This window comes from Halichoerus grypus, chromosome 2 (genome assembly GCF_964656455.1).
Source record: "Halichoerus grypus chromosome 2, mHalGry1.hap1.1, whole genome shotgun sequence".
NCBI classification, from domain to species: domain Eukaryota; kingdom Metazoa; phylum Chordata; class Mammalia; order Carnivora; family Phocidae; genus Halichoerus; species Halichoerus grypus.
This window is the reverse complement of record NC_135713.1, coordinates 156295091-156311760: the sequence shown is the minus strand read 5'-3', so window position 1 is coordinate 156311760 and position 16670 is coordinate 156295091. Positions and strand designations below refer to the sequence as shown.

The 16670-nt window shown below is 45.4% G+C and overlaps 1 protein-coding gene across 1 annotated transcript in view; it reads right to left on the bottom strand.

The window, feature by feature from the left end:
• Positions 1-16670, bottom strand: part of MYOCD (myocardin) — a 96335-nt gene that overhangs the window by 29205 nt on the left and 50460 nt on the right. Inside the window, exons 4-6 of the mRNA XM_036067692.2 lie at positions 15829-15904; positions 13434-13595; positions 194-369 (exon numbers count right to left, since the gene is read on the bottom strand). Of these exons, the coding sequence (XP_035923585.1) occupies positions 194-369; positions 13434-13595; positions 15829-15904 (414 nt within the window). The remainder of the gene's footprint in view (positions 1-193; positions 370-13433; positions 13596-15828; positions 15905-16670) is intronic.

Here is a 16670-nt window from a genome sequence, read left to right as displayed (position 1 = left end):
CTGAGGATTCTCTTTCAGGGTTTTCTAGAGGTTTTGGCCACCGCACACTGATCCCTGGACTGGATGGGGACAAAAGAGGCATGAAGTTCAAGTGCCATCAAGAGACATCTCTGGGGTCTCTACGCAAAACTAAAGGTGGCGATGTGCTTTTAAGCCCACGAAGACACGGTAGGCTGAGGTGGGATTTATTTACCTGGACTGGCCCCAGAGGACCTGCCAAAGGGGTCTCTGAAGCTTTAGTGTCCGCAGGGGATCCCGCTGAGCCCTGGGGGTCTTCGCTTCGAGTCTGGTCTGGAGAAAGCCCATCACCGCTGCTGTCCTCTTCGAAGGCGAATGCATCTGCCGATTTGGAAAAACTCACCTGGTTACCTGATGGGGTAAAATCCAAGAACGGGGTCAGTGGCTGAGGCACACCAAAGGGCTTTCTGGAAATGCTTCGCCGTAGAACCCTACCAGGAGCAAACATCTACCTCCTTCGATCTGTTTCTAGGGCAAGGTAAGAGTGAAGATAGGTTTTAACTTGATGTGGCTTCTCATCGATTTACTCCAAATGGGAACTTGTGTTTATAAAAGGGATACGTCTGGCAGGGAAGAAGGCAGGGCGTATTAAAGGTCTCCTGTTGCTTGGTCAAGTTTATCTTCAGGTTTATGCATTCCTGCACATTTTGGACATGAGACCTGTTATCTTTCTGAAATGCAGTCAGGGAAGATGAAGGAAAGAAAGGGGCCACTGGATACAGAACGAGGCCAAAGGAGATTGCAGTGGGAGGGTACCTGTCTCCCTCAGGTTCTACGACAAGACAGAGAACTGAAACGACAACATGCCATTAGCATCACGTTCAAGTATAAAGCAGGGCACACGGCACAAAGTGTTTCGCAAACTTCGCTCTTTGGGATAAGCCAGACCCACTACTGAGTCTAAATTCCTAAATGTCGGAATTAGCTCATGTCACCAGTGTTACAAAGCCCCTTTCAACGAACGCACAGCTGATTATAAAAGCCATAAATATGTCCCGGAAACTGCAGCGTGATCTTTTAAAATTATTATTATTTGGATTTCCTTTGTATGCTTCCTAGCTCTGTGTCTATTTTGGAAACCCTCAACAGCTGGGAAGGCAGAAATTCTTCCTCAGAAGGCTGCGTGGCCTTTGGAGGGGAGCGGGTTCATCAGCTTGGGGAAAGGGGCTATCCAATCAGGTGGGACTACAATGACATCCTTATACGTCCCTTATGGGTTTTTGTTTGTTTGTTTGTTTGTTTGTTTTTACATTGCCAAATTGTATCTGGATTATTATCCAGCTACACGGTACAAAATGTGCTCAGGCCCCAGAAACGCTTCTGACCCGACCCCAGGCTCAGCTCTTCTAAAGGAATTTAGGTATTATCGGAAGTTTCCCAGCCCGGCATTCTGCAATCACACGGACAAGAACTTTTGACTCCTGCTTTGGGCAGATAAGAGAGGGGAGCTTTCACGGTGGAGATTGGAAAAGCAGCAAGGAGCAGCAAGAAATGGAACAAGTGCGCTTCGGGGCTTGTCATCACCACCACTGCTGGTATCTGTCACGGACCCTCCAGACATCCAAGTGTCAAAGCGGGAAAGAGCCAGAAAGGACAGGGCAGGTGGAAATTTCAGATGCTGCTCCCCCCACCCCCACCCCCGCCGCCACGGGGGACCCCACCAACCTGGAAGGACTTGGGGACCAGCGTGGTTGCTCCACCACTTCAAGGACTGTTTATAAACTTATAAGTGCTTTTCTATGATGCTAAATGTAATGGTTACTTATGAGAACCATTCTTACCATATGAAGGTGCCTAATGTATGTATTCATCCCACTTTCTGTTAATGATTTGGTGCCTCTTCTAGATCTAGTTCTATATATACAACGAAACATACACACAGGCACAAAGTATTTCACTTAGACAGGACTGGTGAAATATTCTGAAGCTTGCCTTATTCTCGCTACAATGTTACTTAGAGTCCTTTCCTTGGGGGCACACAGAGATAGTCCTCAATTAAAAGAAAAAAAATTTTTTTTTTTTTTGGCAACAGCTACACAGTATTCCATTGTGTTGTTGGAAACTTTTTATTTTTCAACTTCTATTTTCAGAGGTGTCCTTTTTTTAAACCATAAAGATTTTGAAATAAGAAAAAAGTACAGAGAATAATGTAAAAGATTTGTTTACCTATTACCTGAAATAAATAAATTCTAGCTTTTTTGGATATTTATGTCAGCAATGCATTCGTTTCCTAAGAGAGGGGTTTCATTGGGTATTTGATAAATGCCACCTTTTTCATTTGAGATCGGGGGTCATTCTTCCCCCCTTCAGTACTCTCAAACACTCACCTTCCTATTTTAAGAATCCAGCCTTATGCCCTTCCCTTCTCTTACAGGGAACCCTGGGCTCTACAAATAAACCTTTGTCACTGAAATTTCAAGTCCTACTTCTGCTGGTGGAGAAGGCTTTGTCCCTGTTCAAAGGCTTACCTGTGTTATTAAGGGCCAGGGAGACACAGGAGGGTGGTGGAGGACGTTAAGCCTTCCCCACCCCAGAAATCACAGCATTTCGTTGGATCTGCTCGGCACATGCCCTGAGCTGACATCAAGTCCATGCTCAGAGAGCCCTGCATGTGAGTGTGTTGGCCCCTCAGGGCAGCCGGTCTTCTCTGCTGGACAGGACCCTCCATCTGAAAGCTTTATGGTATTCCCTCCTGACTGCCCTCCATCAAACTGGGTATAGAGCTTCTCCATGAGATCTCATCCTCCATGGGACAGAGACTCCCCCACCCCGTGGACCCCCACCATCTCACTCACACCCACACCGAGGATCACATCCCAAATATGCACACATCAGAGGAAGTTCATCACATCACAGAGGTGTCCAAATATTCTAACATGTGAGTGGAAAAGTTACAAGAGGCAGGCAGGGAGAAGGAAAGAGGATGGTTTCTTTTCTTATCTGCAACATCCCACTTTGTTTCAAATGGAGCAAACGCAAATGATAAGAACAGTTTGTATCAGGAATTCACTTAGTAGTGGTAGTAACAAAAGACATCAACCTTTGTTGGGTCTCAATCAGAGTAGGGGCCCGTTTTCTCCTCACGGTTTTGGGGATGAGGATATGCCAGTCATACAGGGACTGTGCCAAGACGGCAGTGTGAACGCTCAGAGCCACCAGCAGAGGGGGGCAAAACCCACTACCCTCCCTGGAAGCCATCAGGTGGCAGCATGTCATTTAGGGAACACCCACTGGGTAATGGAAGGGGGAGGTAGCAGAGAAAATGCCTCTCTTTTTTTTTTCTGCACACAATGCACTAAGGATATCTCCAGATTCCACAGCATCTTGTACTTGAGTTTTTGAGATGTAAGGGACGGATGGTGACACCAGGATCGTGAGGATGGAGAAGGGGGGACATTCTGGGGAGGGTGGTCATGATGATTTCATGGGGACTCGTCTCAGAAGAGTGTTGGAAGGATTGTGGAAGCCCCATTGTTGCCACTGGTTACTCAGCCTGCCCTTCCCACTTGGGCATCTGGCAATCTGGTGACCTTGGATCGAGGCACTAGGATGATGTGGAAAAGTCTCCAAGTGGAGTATCTGGAACAAAGGAGTTGGGCATCTGTCCCATTTTCCCTAGAGCTGGACAGAGCATTCCCTGGTTATTTCGTTCCCATCCAAGCTTCCCGCTTTAGGAGAAGGAGAGAAGCAGAAGAAAAATCAGCTATGATGTTGGGAAGAGCTGATCTCCATGGGACACCATCAGAGACATTTGTCAAGGACGAGAACCACCTGGCGAGCACCGTCCCGGACAGACGGAGGAGATCTCAATGCAGGAGACTCCTGGAGGAGGCAGGATTGGGTTGAGTGTGAAATGACCGCCAGCTGTGGACAGGACGACAGACAGGGAGGGGACACTTGACCTTCCTGGGGGGGGGGGCAGCGAAAGGGACGCTAACGGAGTGGCGAACAGCAGAGCGGCAATGGGAAGGGGAGGAAGAGATTTCCCCCCCACCAGGGGACAGGATTATTTTGGGAGCCAATTCCTGGAGAGACACAGCTTCCGGGAGTTACTTTATCAAGTGACAGGCAATCAATTAAAGAGGTTTTTCTAAGTCAACAGAGAAGCCATGCGTTCATGCAACCACATATGGGGGAGTCCTTTACTCCTGGACGAGCCAACAGGGTGAGGACAAAGGCCCCACATGGGACTCCTTTTTGTCTGATCCCTAAAAGGCCGCATGTGCCAGGTCAGCATATGTCACCGAGGACCATGTCGTCACTGTGCAGGCACAAAGACCCTGCCCCGGGGCCGGGGGCGGGGGGCTGCCAATCACCACTGTCTCAGGGCTGCAAGTGCCTTGGATTTGTGACCAAGTGGCTTGGAGTGTGCCCCCCACCAGGCTGCACATCCGGCTCAGCCCCCGTTGGCGCGAGAAACGGAACAGCCGGGAGGCGCTCGTAGCCAAGGACAGTGGCTTCCTTCAGAGATGATGGATCGACTTCGGTTCTGGACTCCGGCGGTCTTGGTTTGTTTCTTGGTCCTACCCCTCCAGTGCTAGAGTCTGCTGGCAAGTTACTGAACCTCCCAGAGCCTCAGGGTCCCCATCTCTAAGATGAAAATAGCAGCCATAGTTACTGTCAGGTTTCGAGGATTAAAACAACGGAGCGGGTGCGAAGTGCTGAGCCCAGTCCCTCGATGGGCAAGAGTTCCGTCCTTTCTAGCTGTGGGGATGACAGTTACTGCTTTCGTTAGGAGTAGCCGCTTGTCGCAAGTTTGCCATTATCAAAAATAAACAAGACCACCCAGGAGGCCATTTGTCCGGCCCTCAGCTTGGCAAAGATCAGCGCAACTCCAGACCTAGAAAAACTGGCTTGTCCTCACGGTGTCATCCTAGGAAAGCCCAGACAGACCCTCCCCGGGGCCAGAGAGTCCCGGGAAAGGCTGCTTGTCACTCCCTCTCCCTCCTGGTTCAAGCCAGGCTCACGTGGAGAGGCACAAAGGTCACCTTATGGGGCTGCCTCGGGAACAACCCAGTCTGTTGGCTTTGCTGTGACCCTGGGCCTCCGCTCCGATCTCTCCCCCAGCACGAGGCCCCCTGGGAGCCGCTGGAGTGCGGTGCACAGGCTATTGTCCCTGTAGACACATCAGGCGGTGCGGTGACAAGGACCCGCTTTGGGAAGCCCTGACATCATCCTCTGGCCATGCCTGCAGGGCCGATTCTGGGCACCAGCCCCTGGGCGATGTCGACCGGGCGACTCTGAGCTTTCCCCATCCCTCTTGGAAGCAATTAGATGAATGAGTCAGTTGTACTTTTTGTACATAAACATGTAAGATTCCGAGATTAAGCGAGATAGCTGGAGTCCTCGGTACCTCGCTGCTAGGACCAGCACGGAGGGCAGGAGACTGCAAAGTGGGATGTGGAAAGGGACCTGGCTTGCTTATCTACTTGCAAGCTTGCTCAGTGCCCTGCGGGAGAGCTATTTTAATTCACCGGCAGACCATCTCTTAATGCCCTCTTGGAAGAGACTGAAGGAAAATGCATTTCCAAGGGGACAAAGTGATGCCCGTGGAAGCAGCTATGGTTTAAAGGCTCTTGCCTAAACATATTTTAATACACGGAAGATGCCACAGCCTCCGGAGGATGGATTGTATCTTGCAACAAAGACAGAACCTGCAGCTCTTGAAGGGGATCAGATGCCTTTATTATGGAAATGGATATCAGTGGATGTCTGCAGGAAGGAGGATTCCTTTTCTTCAGACTCCTGGCAGTTTCTGCAATGTGCTTTAGCTTCTAAGACATGACCCTGGTGCTAGGACCACATGAGTGGAGAAAAAAAGTTAACTGGAAGGATTAACCTGTGTCAGAGCTCAAGGTTAATTCTTGAGGGAGGAAGAAGATCATCAGGTGTGTGAAGATACTTGCGCAAGGTCTCTTGCTTCCCCTCTGCAGGGCCCCCCCCCCCCCCCCCCCCCCCCCCCGTCCAAGCGCCCTCTCATGGCTGTAGCACCTGTCCCCAGCTACAGACTTCTTGGTGAGGCCAATGACTGCTTCGGTGGGCAGCAGAGGCCCCCAGCACAGAAAAGTATTTTACACGTATTCCTCATTGGGCCTCTTTCCCCCAGGATCACGCGCACTTTTGAAACAATTTCTCATTATAGAATGATAAATTCTGTCCACGAGAAAGTTATGCCAAAGCAAACCTTTTCTTTTTTATGACAAAGCAAACGACTCTACCATCTGGCTTAGGGCCATGATTATTGCCCATTTGCCTTCCCATAAACGATCAGAGCGTCAGGACTTCCAGAGTCTCTGAAGAATGACCGGATTCTTAGTAAATAGGATTTGTTTTGTTTTGTTATGAAGTCTGCACCTCGGGGGTGCGAGTGAGCAAAGACTAGTGTGGGATCTTTTAGAAATATAAGTGACAGCTATAAATGGGTGTCTTCCAGACCAGCCCTGGTGGACTAGAAATACTGCTTCTTATGTTAAAGGGTTATAGTGACACAAAGAACTAATTTATCTTTGACAACTAGATTGTATATTCTGAGTCGCAGTGTCAATTTTTTTTTTTTTTTTTTTTAGAAAAAGTAGCTAAGTAGCTGATTTGGGCATTCGGCAAGCCACCTGGGCCAGACCAAGGGAAAGGTGAGGACACTTTAGGAGGAGGGGTCTGTCTGTTGGAGCTGAAAACCAGCATCCTCCCACTGTTTGAAAAAAAACAGGGAAGCCAGCAGGGGTTCTGTTTCACTCAAGCGGAAGCCAGACCTCTGGACAATAAATAGCTTCCATGGAAGCTCAAGGATACTGCTCCTGTCAAGTAAAGAAAAGACTCAGATGGCCAGTGAGAGAATTAACAAACTAGGAGTCGGCTCCCGGGGTCTCCAACTGAGAGGATCTTTAAGTAATAACGACCCCACTCAGCTGCTCAAGGAGGCCAAGCTAAACTCCAGTATATAATTTCTGTTCTCCTAAATCCTCACTCCCCTGTAACATCAGATTTGGTGTTTTGTTTCAGTATTCTGTCCTGAGAGACAGGCTGTTAGGGGTTGTGATATGGTGATTTATAATAAGAAATATATACTTGGACTTCATCCCCCTTTCTGGCACAGAGCTCTGAAAACAATTGGAATTTTCTAAGTGATGAAAGCCACAAAAGGGTCGTTTGTTATGTTAATGAGGTGGCTTTTGGACCTCGCCTAAGGATGGGGCTGGGGCTGGGAGAACCAATCATGTGATCTGGGAACTTTCAGTCCCACCCTCTGACCCCCAGGGAGGGGAGAGGGGTTGGAGACTGAGTTCATTCACCAATAGCCGAATCAATTGAGACTCTGTAATGAAGCCTCCATTAAAAACCCAAAGAGACGGGGTTTGGAGAGGTTCTGGATTGATGACCATGCAGAGATTTGGGGAGAGTGGTGTTCCTGGAGAGCATGGAAGCTCCTTACCCTTTCCCCATACGTGGCTCATCCTCTGCATCTCTTCCAACTGACTGTTACTGAGCTTTTATAATAAACTGGTAATCCAGTACGTAAATGGGTCCCCTCAGTTCTGTGAGCTGCTCTAGCAAACTAACTGAGCTCGAGGAGGGCATCGTGGGAACGTCTGATCTGTAGCCGGTTGATCAGAAGCATGGGTGATAGGTGTTTGTGACTGGAGTCTGAAGAGGAGGGTGATCTTGCCGGACGGAACCCTTCACCCGTGAGATCTGATGCTGTCAGAATTGAGTTGAACTGTAGGATGCCCAGCTGGTGTCCTACACATTGTTTGTTGGGATGGGGGACACCCTACCCCCCCCGTTGGAAGTGGTTGCTTAGACCCCTTTAGTGGCTTTCCAAGAAGAGAAACCAGGGGATTAGGTGCATGCCCCTCTGAGATGTGGCCACGAGGAGGCCCAAGCCTTCTCCTGCGGAAGTCAAATCAGAAAGCCAAAGCAATCTTGAAAAAGAAGAACAAAACTGGAGGTATCACAATCCTAGATTTCAAGATATAGTACAAAGCTGTAGTAATCGAAACAGTATGTCACTGGTATAAAAATAGACACATAGATCAATGGAACCGAATAGAAAGCCCAGAAATAAAACCACATTTATATGGTTAATTAATCTCTGACAAAGGAGGCAAGAATATGCAATGGGAAAAAGACAAAGATGGTCTCTTCAACAAATGGTGCTGGGAAAACTGGACAATTATATGTAAAACAATGAAACTGGGCCACTTTCTTAGACCATACACAAAAATAAACTCAAAATGGATTAAGGACCAAAAGTGAGACCTGAAACCATAAAAATCCCAGAAGAGAGCTCAAGCAGTAATTTCTCTGACATCGGCCACAGCAACATTTTTCTAGCTAGGTCTCCTGAGGCAAGGGAAACAAAAGCAAAAATAAACTATTGGGACTTCATCAAAATAAAAAGCTTCTGCACAGCGAAGGAAACAATCAACACAACTGAAAAACAACCTATTGAATGTGAGAAGATATTTGCAAATGACATATCTGATAAAAGGTTAGTATCCAAAATATATAAAGAAATTATGCAACTCAACACCAAACAACCAAATAATCTGATTAAAAATGGTATGAGACATGAACAGACATTTTTCCAAAGAAGACATCCAGATGGCCAACAGACACATGAAAAGATGCTCAACATCACTCATCATCAGGGAAAGGGTAACCAAAATCACAATGAGATACCACCTCACACCTGTCAGAATGGTTAAAATCAACAACACAAGAAACAACAGGTGTTGGGAAGGATGCAGAGAAAGGGGGAAACTTCATGTCTGTTGGTGGGAATGCAAACTGGTGCAGCCACTCTGGAAAACAGTACGGAGGTTCCTCAAAAACTTAAAAATAAAATTACCATCTGATCCAGTAATTCCACTAGTGGGTATTTACCCAAAGAATATGAAAACACTAATTCATAAAGATATATGCACCCCAATGTTCATAGCAGTGGTATTTACAATAGGCAAATTATGGAAGCAATCCAAGTGTCCGTCAATAGATGAATACATAAAGAAGATATAGCGTACATACACAATGGAATATTACTAAGCCACAGAAGGAATCTTACCATTTGCAACAATATGGATAGATCTAGAGGGTATAATACTAAGTGAAATAAGTCAGAGAAAGATAAATACCATATGATTTCACTCATATGTGGAATTTAAGAAGCAAAACAAATGAAGAAAGGGCAAAAAAAAAGAAACCAACCAAGAAAGAGACTCTTAACTATAGAGAACAAACTGATGGGTCACCAGAGGGGAGTGGGTGGGGGTGGGTGGGGAAATAGATGAAGGGGATTAAGGGTACACTTATCATGATGAGCACTGAGTTATGTGTAGAATTGTTGAATCGCTATATCATACAATTGAAACTAATATAACACTGTGTGTTAACTCTACTAGAATTAAAATTAAAAAATAAACAATTTTTTAAAATAAAAAAATTAAAAAGCAATCCCTTTGTGTGTTGGGAGAAGTTCTAGATTGGTCTTGGGTTGGAGAACACTTGGTCTTTACTAAAACCGGGAGGAAGACAATGACCAAGTGTTCTGCTCAGAGCCGGGCAGAAACACAGAAACCCAGCTGCAGACAGAGCTGGAAAATCTAAGCACATCTGGAAAAGCGCATGAAGAGAGGGTGAAATACACAGATGCCAGGAGAACAACCCACAGCGAACCACTGCCCTGAGTCACCGCTTCACCACGGGGAGTTGATTTCATCACAAGAAGCGACAGGCAGATGAGGGGGCTGGGTCATCATCACCACTGGACGGGCTACTCAAAGTCCTAGCTCCAAAGCTAGTCTCTGAGCAACTCCTTCTGTCTTTATGATATTTCATATGATGCCATCACCTTGCCCATAAAAACTCTTATGCACATTGAAAGATTACTGCTAAGAGGCTGATGCCTGGGTCAGTCCCCATTACTGGTGCCGGATTTTCCTTGATCTGGTCAACCCATACCCTCCACCTCTTTCTGTGGCCATTCATGCCCTTCATCCTCACAGTCTCCCTACCTCTGTCTTAAAGATCACTGCCTGTGAGCCTCCTATGGTATTTATCTTAGCCCTCTTTGCCTTTTATGCATCCTCCACTCCTCCCAACTACCCTCTAGCAGGCACTCTTGATTCCTTGAACCCTGTACTACTTTTACACCATTTATACCCTTTTATCACGATATATAATTATTCATTACATGTTTGTTTATTGCCCGCATTTCCCAACTAGAACATAAGTTCCACTGAAGCGGAAATGTTCTGTTCACTGACATATCCCAAGCACTTAGAATAGTGCCTGACACAGAACATACTCCATAAATAGTGAAGAAATATATGAACAAAAAGGCAATCTTATCTAGTCCATTAGTTTAAATGTTCATATACGCTCATGTCTCCTAGATCTGTCATTCTAGACCAATATTCTCCTGCATTCTAGTTCAAGAGAACTCATTGCTCACTTAGTCCCTTGTCCTTGGATTTTCTGTGGGCCCCTCAAATCTCATAGTTGAAACACGAATCCATCATCTCTCCCTGTATCTGCTCTTCTACTCATGGTCCCCATCTTGATAAATGGCCGCCATTTACCCAGTTGCCCAAGAGAGAAACCTAGGTGTTATCTTTTGCCTTCCCTTTGTCTCAATTGGTGTATTCTACTGATCATCTAATCATGCAGAATCAATTCTCTCCCAGAGTCCCACTTTTCCACACCTCCCAGCCATGACTCTTGTTCATGCTTCCATCAACTTTCCTCAAACAACTCTAGCAACCCCCTAACAGAAGAGAGTACTCTGGCACTATATCTCATCTCTTGAGTCTACTTCACATTGCAGCCAGAATGATCTTTGTGACTTTTTATCCAGTCCCCTCAGAGGAATTGTCACGTGGAATGATGGCTTTCTTCTTCCTCTTTTCTTGCTCAAGTGTGAAGTCCTGGAGATCAGAAACTAGACTAACTCCCTAACATACCTCCAGTGCCTAGTAAATTCTTTACATAATTAAAAAACTGAATGCACCTTGAAAAAAAGGCCCCACAAGATAGCAATTATTGTTGTTGGGGTTTCAGAGAGGAGCAACTGAGGCATGTGGGATTAAATCACCGCACGGCCGTGTGGCCAAAGTCACAAAGTCCAGCTCTGAAAATGAGGGCAGTGGGTCCCATAGCAACTATTCCTTTAGGTAGATTCATGCCTTGCCCTTTTTTTTTTTTTCGCTAGCCCTCATGTTTACTGCTTTCTACCCATTTCTGTTGACCATGTGCCTGCTCATGCCCTTGGACTCCTCACCTGAATGGGGGGCATGTTGTTTAACCTTCCCTCTGCCTCAACCTGTCCCTACTGTACCCGAAACTGATGAACACTCTCGACCCTCAGCTCTCCTTATGGAGATTCTCCTGCTTAATGACCCTGATGAGAAGCAAAATTAAATGAATTCAAGTAGAGACCAGAAACCAACAACCATAAAACAAATTCACAAACTGCTTCTTTGTAATAATGACCAACTAAGACTTTTAGCAACTGTGATGAAAAAGGGAGGAAAGAAGGGAGAAAACACACAAATTAGCAACATTGCATTAAAAAATAGAGCAGAACCCCTGGTCGAGAACAGCTTAGAGCACCTGTAAGCCAAGACTTTATACGACTTTAAGCTAATAACTTTGTAATTCAGTGGAATAATGAGAATTTTTTTTTTTTGAAAAATGCACATTTTAAGGGTGCCTGGGTGGCTCAGTCGGGTGAGCGTCCGACTCCTGATTTTGGCTCAGGTCGTGGTCTCAGGGTCATGAGACTGAGCCCCACGTTTTGCTGGAAAATCACCGTTCAGCCAGAAAAAACCCTTCCCCAGCCATATGCACTATTTTCATAGTGGAATATGGGCAGAAGTGATATGTTCATTTCCAGGTGAAGGCTTTTAAAATAGGTGGGTGGGCCTTTCCATTCTTTCTTCCCCCTCACTGGCTAGATACAGAGGATGAGGGGGCTCTAGGGCACAGGTTGGCAAATTATGGCCTGTGAGCCTGCGTTTGTTAATAAAGTTTTATTGGAACACAGCCATGCCCACTTGTTGACTTATTGCTTATAGTTCTTTGGGTACCGCAGCAGCAGAGTGAGTAGTTGCGACAGGCGGTTTAAATCGCTTAGCCTATTTACTGTCTGGTCCTTTCAGAAAGTTTGCTGCCCTCCTCTAGGGAAGCAGCCAGACTGAAGGGGTCTGTGTGCCTGAAAGATCCACCATTAAGGAAGATCCTCCCTGGACCGTTTATGAACAAGACGTGATCTTCTATTGCTAAGCTGCTGAAATTCTGGGGCTGCTTTAGCAGCTACTATTATCCTAACGGAGAATAAAATAGATGCAAGTCTCAAATAAAATATCAGATATTTCTAGAAAAAAATTTCTATGTAGGATTTTTTTCCAGAAATGCAAGGTGATTAGAAAAGAGAGCAGTGCCATAGTCCTAGGTTGAAGAAGAAAACTCACGCGATCGTCTTTCCGTGCATGTTGAAAGCATTTAAGAATTCAGCATCCATCTTATACACTACTTTTAGTAGGATAGGAGAGAGAAATAATTCCTTAGAATACCTATCTACATACCAAAAGCTAGCATCATATATAGAGGTACATGAGAGAAGAAATCCCCATTTGTGATAGAAACAAACAGAAAAATAAATGTTATCAACATAGCAAAAGCATAACATATATATGATAATAAAATACTGATCGAATCCCTGGCAATATACAAATAAAGAAAATTTCCTACCATGTAATATATTAATAATTATTAAATTGCATTGTTCATTATATAATATGAAATGACATAAGTTATGTGCTTTATATAATTCATATGTATAATTTTATATATGATATCCATCTACATACAATATAGATATTTTATATGTAATAAAGTATATATTAAGTTTGCATAATATAGTATATTGTATACTTTGCAATTTATATAAAATTCATATAATTCACAAATACGTAATTTGTAAATAAAACATGAAAATTATAATTTATATGTTATGAATATACTATATATAAATTTTTTAAATGATGCTAATTAGATAATACTTTAATGAAACCCTGATGTTACTTTTCAAGTATCAGCTAGTGCACCAACACAGAAAAACAATGAAGCGGGAGACAAATTTTCATTATTTGTAGGAGACATGATGGTGTACCTAGGCAATTGAAGATAAACCGAGAAACTATCGGAACTATTAAGAAACTCTTAAAAGTTAAAAAATTATTGTGCAAAATTAATACATTTCCTGTATGTCAGCAATAATTAACGTGACTTTACTTAAAAAAAAAGAAAAAAATCCAGAACCCTACTAAGGGAAATAAAAGATCACTTGAATCAGTGACCTCTGGGTATGGAGAGGACTCTGGGACAGTGACCCAGGGCAGGACTCCTGTTCTAACTACCTTTTATGGCCTCCTTCACAGCAGAATCCACGGGGAGTATATTCTTCTCCACCAGCTCCAGTGGTCCTGGCCGGAGGGCGATCTTTTCATTGAGATCATCTGCGAGTCGGGCTCTTTTCAGCTTCATCTGAGCAGTTGGGATGGACCTCTCTGCAGTGGAGGCTGAGGGATGGAAACCGGAAGAATCAGCCCTACTGTTCTGATGTCAGCTTTGGTTTTGCTTCTGCTTTTTGGCTTTTGCACGCGCACCATTGTGTCGTGTCGTGCTCTCTACCACCCTAATAATGTTTCACTGCGATCATGGTCATTTCACATGGATTAGCAGCGAAGACCAGACACTTCCAAATAAAGGCAAATCGAGAGGCACGGAAGGGTTAGAGAAATGTGCTTTGTGCCGATTCTTGGAAAAAAAAAAAGTGCAATTTGGCAATTCTGTGGGCAGGCAGTCCACGGGGTGTACATTGCTCGCTGACCCTCAGCTGCAGCGTAGGGATGTGCATCCTGTTTCTACATTACCTGGCACGGGCTGAGCCTGCTGAAAATACCATCTATTATTATAATTACTTGCAGTAGTGTGACTCCTTAAGGTTTGGTGATGTTGTGATGCTAACTGATGCCCATGTCAAGGGGAATTGTAAAATTAAAAAAAAATCCCTTTGAAACAGTTACTTAATTAAACAGGGGGGCTTTAAAAATTGAATTCATCCGATGGGCGGTTTCTCATCATTTGGACGGTGACAAAGGTCTCTGCCAAGCCCTGAATCACCCGTATATTCCTCTTCCGATTCCTCCCAGACTTATTTCTGTGTGAGAACTTGGAGGAGAGTCTGGCCAACCAGCTGCTCCTGCAAGGCAGACCTGTTAGGATTCCATCGGAGTTTGTAGCTTCACTCTGAACTCGGCGGTTTTAAAAGAGGAGATATTTACCCACCAGCCTCCCAGCCCTGTCGCTGTATTATTATCCACCCGCTAACCCAGACCTCGTGTCTGGAGGCTGATCTAGAAATCTCCATATGGGGGCGCTCTAGAGAGGTGGTATGGTTGCAACAGGTCAGATCTCATCTAGAAGTTGTATCTGTAAAGCACCTGACACGGGATGGACAAAACATCAGTACTCCGAACCTAAGAATACATGTGCTGAGACTAGGTCCTCCCCAAGCCTCCCCTAACATCCCGTCAGGTCAGGGCAAGGGCTTCTTGCTGGGTCCCTTGCCTCAAGGATCTTTCTGATTCGTCCTATGCACCAATTAATCCCCAGAAGCACTCCTCCCTTGAAACCCCCTACATGATGCTTCTCTATCCCTCTGGCCATGCCATGAATGGAGATGCTCCATCCCCAAAGGACCACTCCAGTGACCCTGGTCCTCCCCCTTCTGTCTCTCACGTCTTACCGAGTTCACCTTTGTACCTTTGCTTGGTTCCCTCCCCTGGTGAGCTTCCTACCTTCTCCCCACCACCAGCCCAGCAGGCTACTCTTCGGGTCCCAGCCCAAAGCCTCCTCTTACGTGCCGCCTTCGCTGTGACCACCTCCAGCACTTACAGCCACGGCCCTTGGTCTTAAGCTGCTGCTTCCAAAACTAGACCCAGAAGCTTTGCAAAGAGGGGTCATTTTGTATCCAGCAGATCCTTGGTGCCCTAGGGCACTAATTCCCAATTTCTGTTGGGGAGAAGAGAGGATCCCATGGGAATCACCAGAGTCATGCAATTGAATTGGGGGCCATGGCAGTTCACAGCCTATTTTAATTCAAGACCGTGATGATATAACAAATAACATTTCTCATGCCTTTTTTTTTTTTTTTCTTCAAGGAGGCAGCATGCACAGCATGGAGCCCACACAGGGCTTGAACTCACAGCCCCTGAGATCAAGACCTGAGCTGAGATCCAGAGTCCGATGCTTAACTGACTGAGCCACCCAGGCGCCCCTCTCATGCTTTTTTGATTGTAGTATTATTACACACTCGTCCAGCCTAAGTATGGGAAATGCTAAAAGAGTATATGAAAGACAATGAAAGCATTGAGAAACGCCCCACTTTGAGTCAACTGTTTTTAACAGGTGGGTGTCTTTCTTAACTATTTATATTTATCGTTAGGGCTACGTTTTGGGGTTTTTTTGTTTTATTTATATATTTCAAGATCTTGTTTTTAAGTAATCTCTGCACCCAATGTGGGACTCAAACCCACAACCCCGAGATCAAGAGTCGTGCACTCCACCAACTGAGCTGGCCAGGTTTTTAAATCACAGAATCAGACTATAAACACTCTGTGGCCCTAGAGGGACTCAAACAACCACTCTGAATGGCAGGGGACATTTATTAAGAGGACACAGAGAGAAAAGAACTCTGGCACATGCCCACCATTGGCGGGCATCCTTGGTCATGCTTGGGTGCGGTCTCACCTTGGAGTATGTGCATATTAACCACGTCGGCGCGATCGGGCCTGTTTCTGACCTTGTGCTTCAGGGAGTCTTCAGTCTGCAAGCACAAACACAGAGCATGTTCCGCTCACATGGTTGAACTGCCTCGTTTTGACTTTAAAAGAGTCTCGATTTCTCTCAAAGGGGAGAACAATCCTTCTTTTGACAAACAGAACCTGCAAATCGCTCTGGTCTCCTCTATTTTAATGCAGGAATGCTTGCAAAAGCCTCTCTAGTAATTTTAGGATGGAAAAATTCAGGAAAGAGGGAAGGAGCTTGGGTCCCCTTCAGGGCTACACACTTAAAGGCCAGGCAGGTACGTGCTAATAAAATATTAATCAAGCTCTGATAATACTAAAGCTCTGATAATACTAAGTTGCTTGTACTCCAGTCAATTCTATTCCTCGGACTCTTAAAATGGCCGTGAAACTAACTAAGGTTAGAGATGAAATGAAACCTGAGTCCATCTAGTAGAACATGACAACCTACGCCCTCTTCCAAGAATTCACTGCCTGTCTCTCTTAGGACCTGTGAAAATGTAAATTCAGGAGCTCCGTGAGTGGGAAGGACACACGGAGATGATTTACCAAGTCCCATCTTCTTCTTGATGGTGGAGCTGTCTGTGGGAACGGATATGGGCTCCGGCAGGGCCACGCCCAGATCTCTCAGGCCCTGATTTCTATCTAGTTCTGGGTTTTGATCCCACTATACTGGATCTCCTACTTGACCCCTGAGAGGGGTCAGGAGATCACTCATGTTCTGATAGAAGACACTTGTTATCCAGGTAGCAGGGACCAAAATCTCTCAGGAGCCACTGTGAAGAG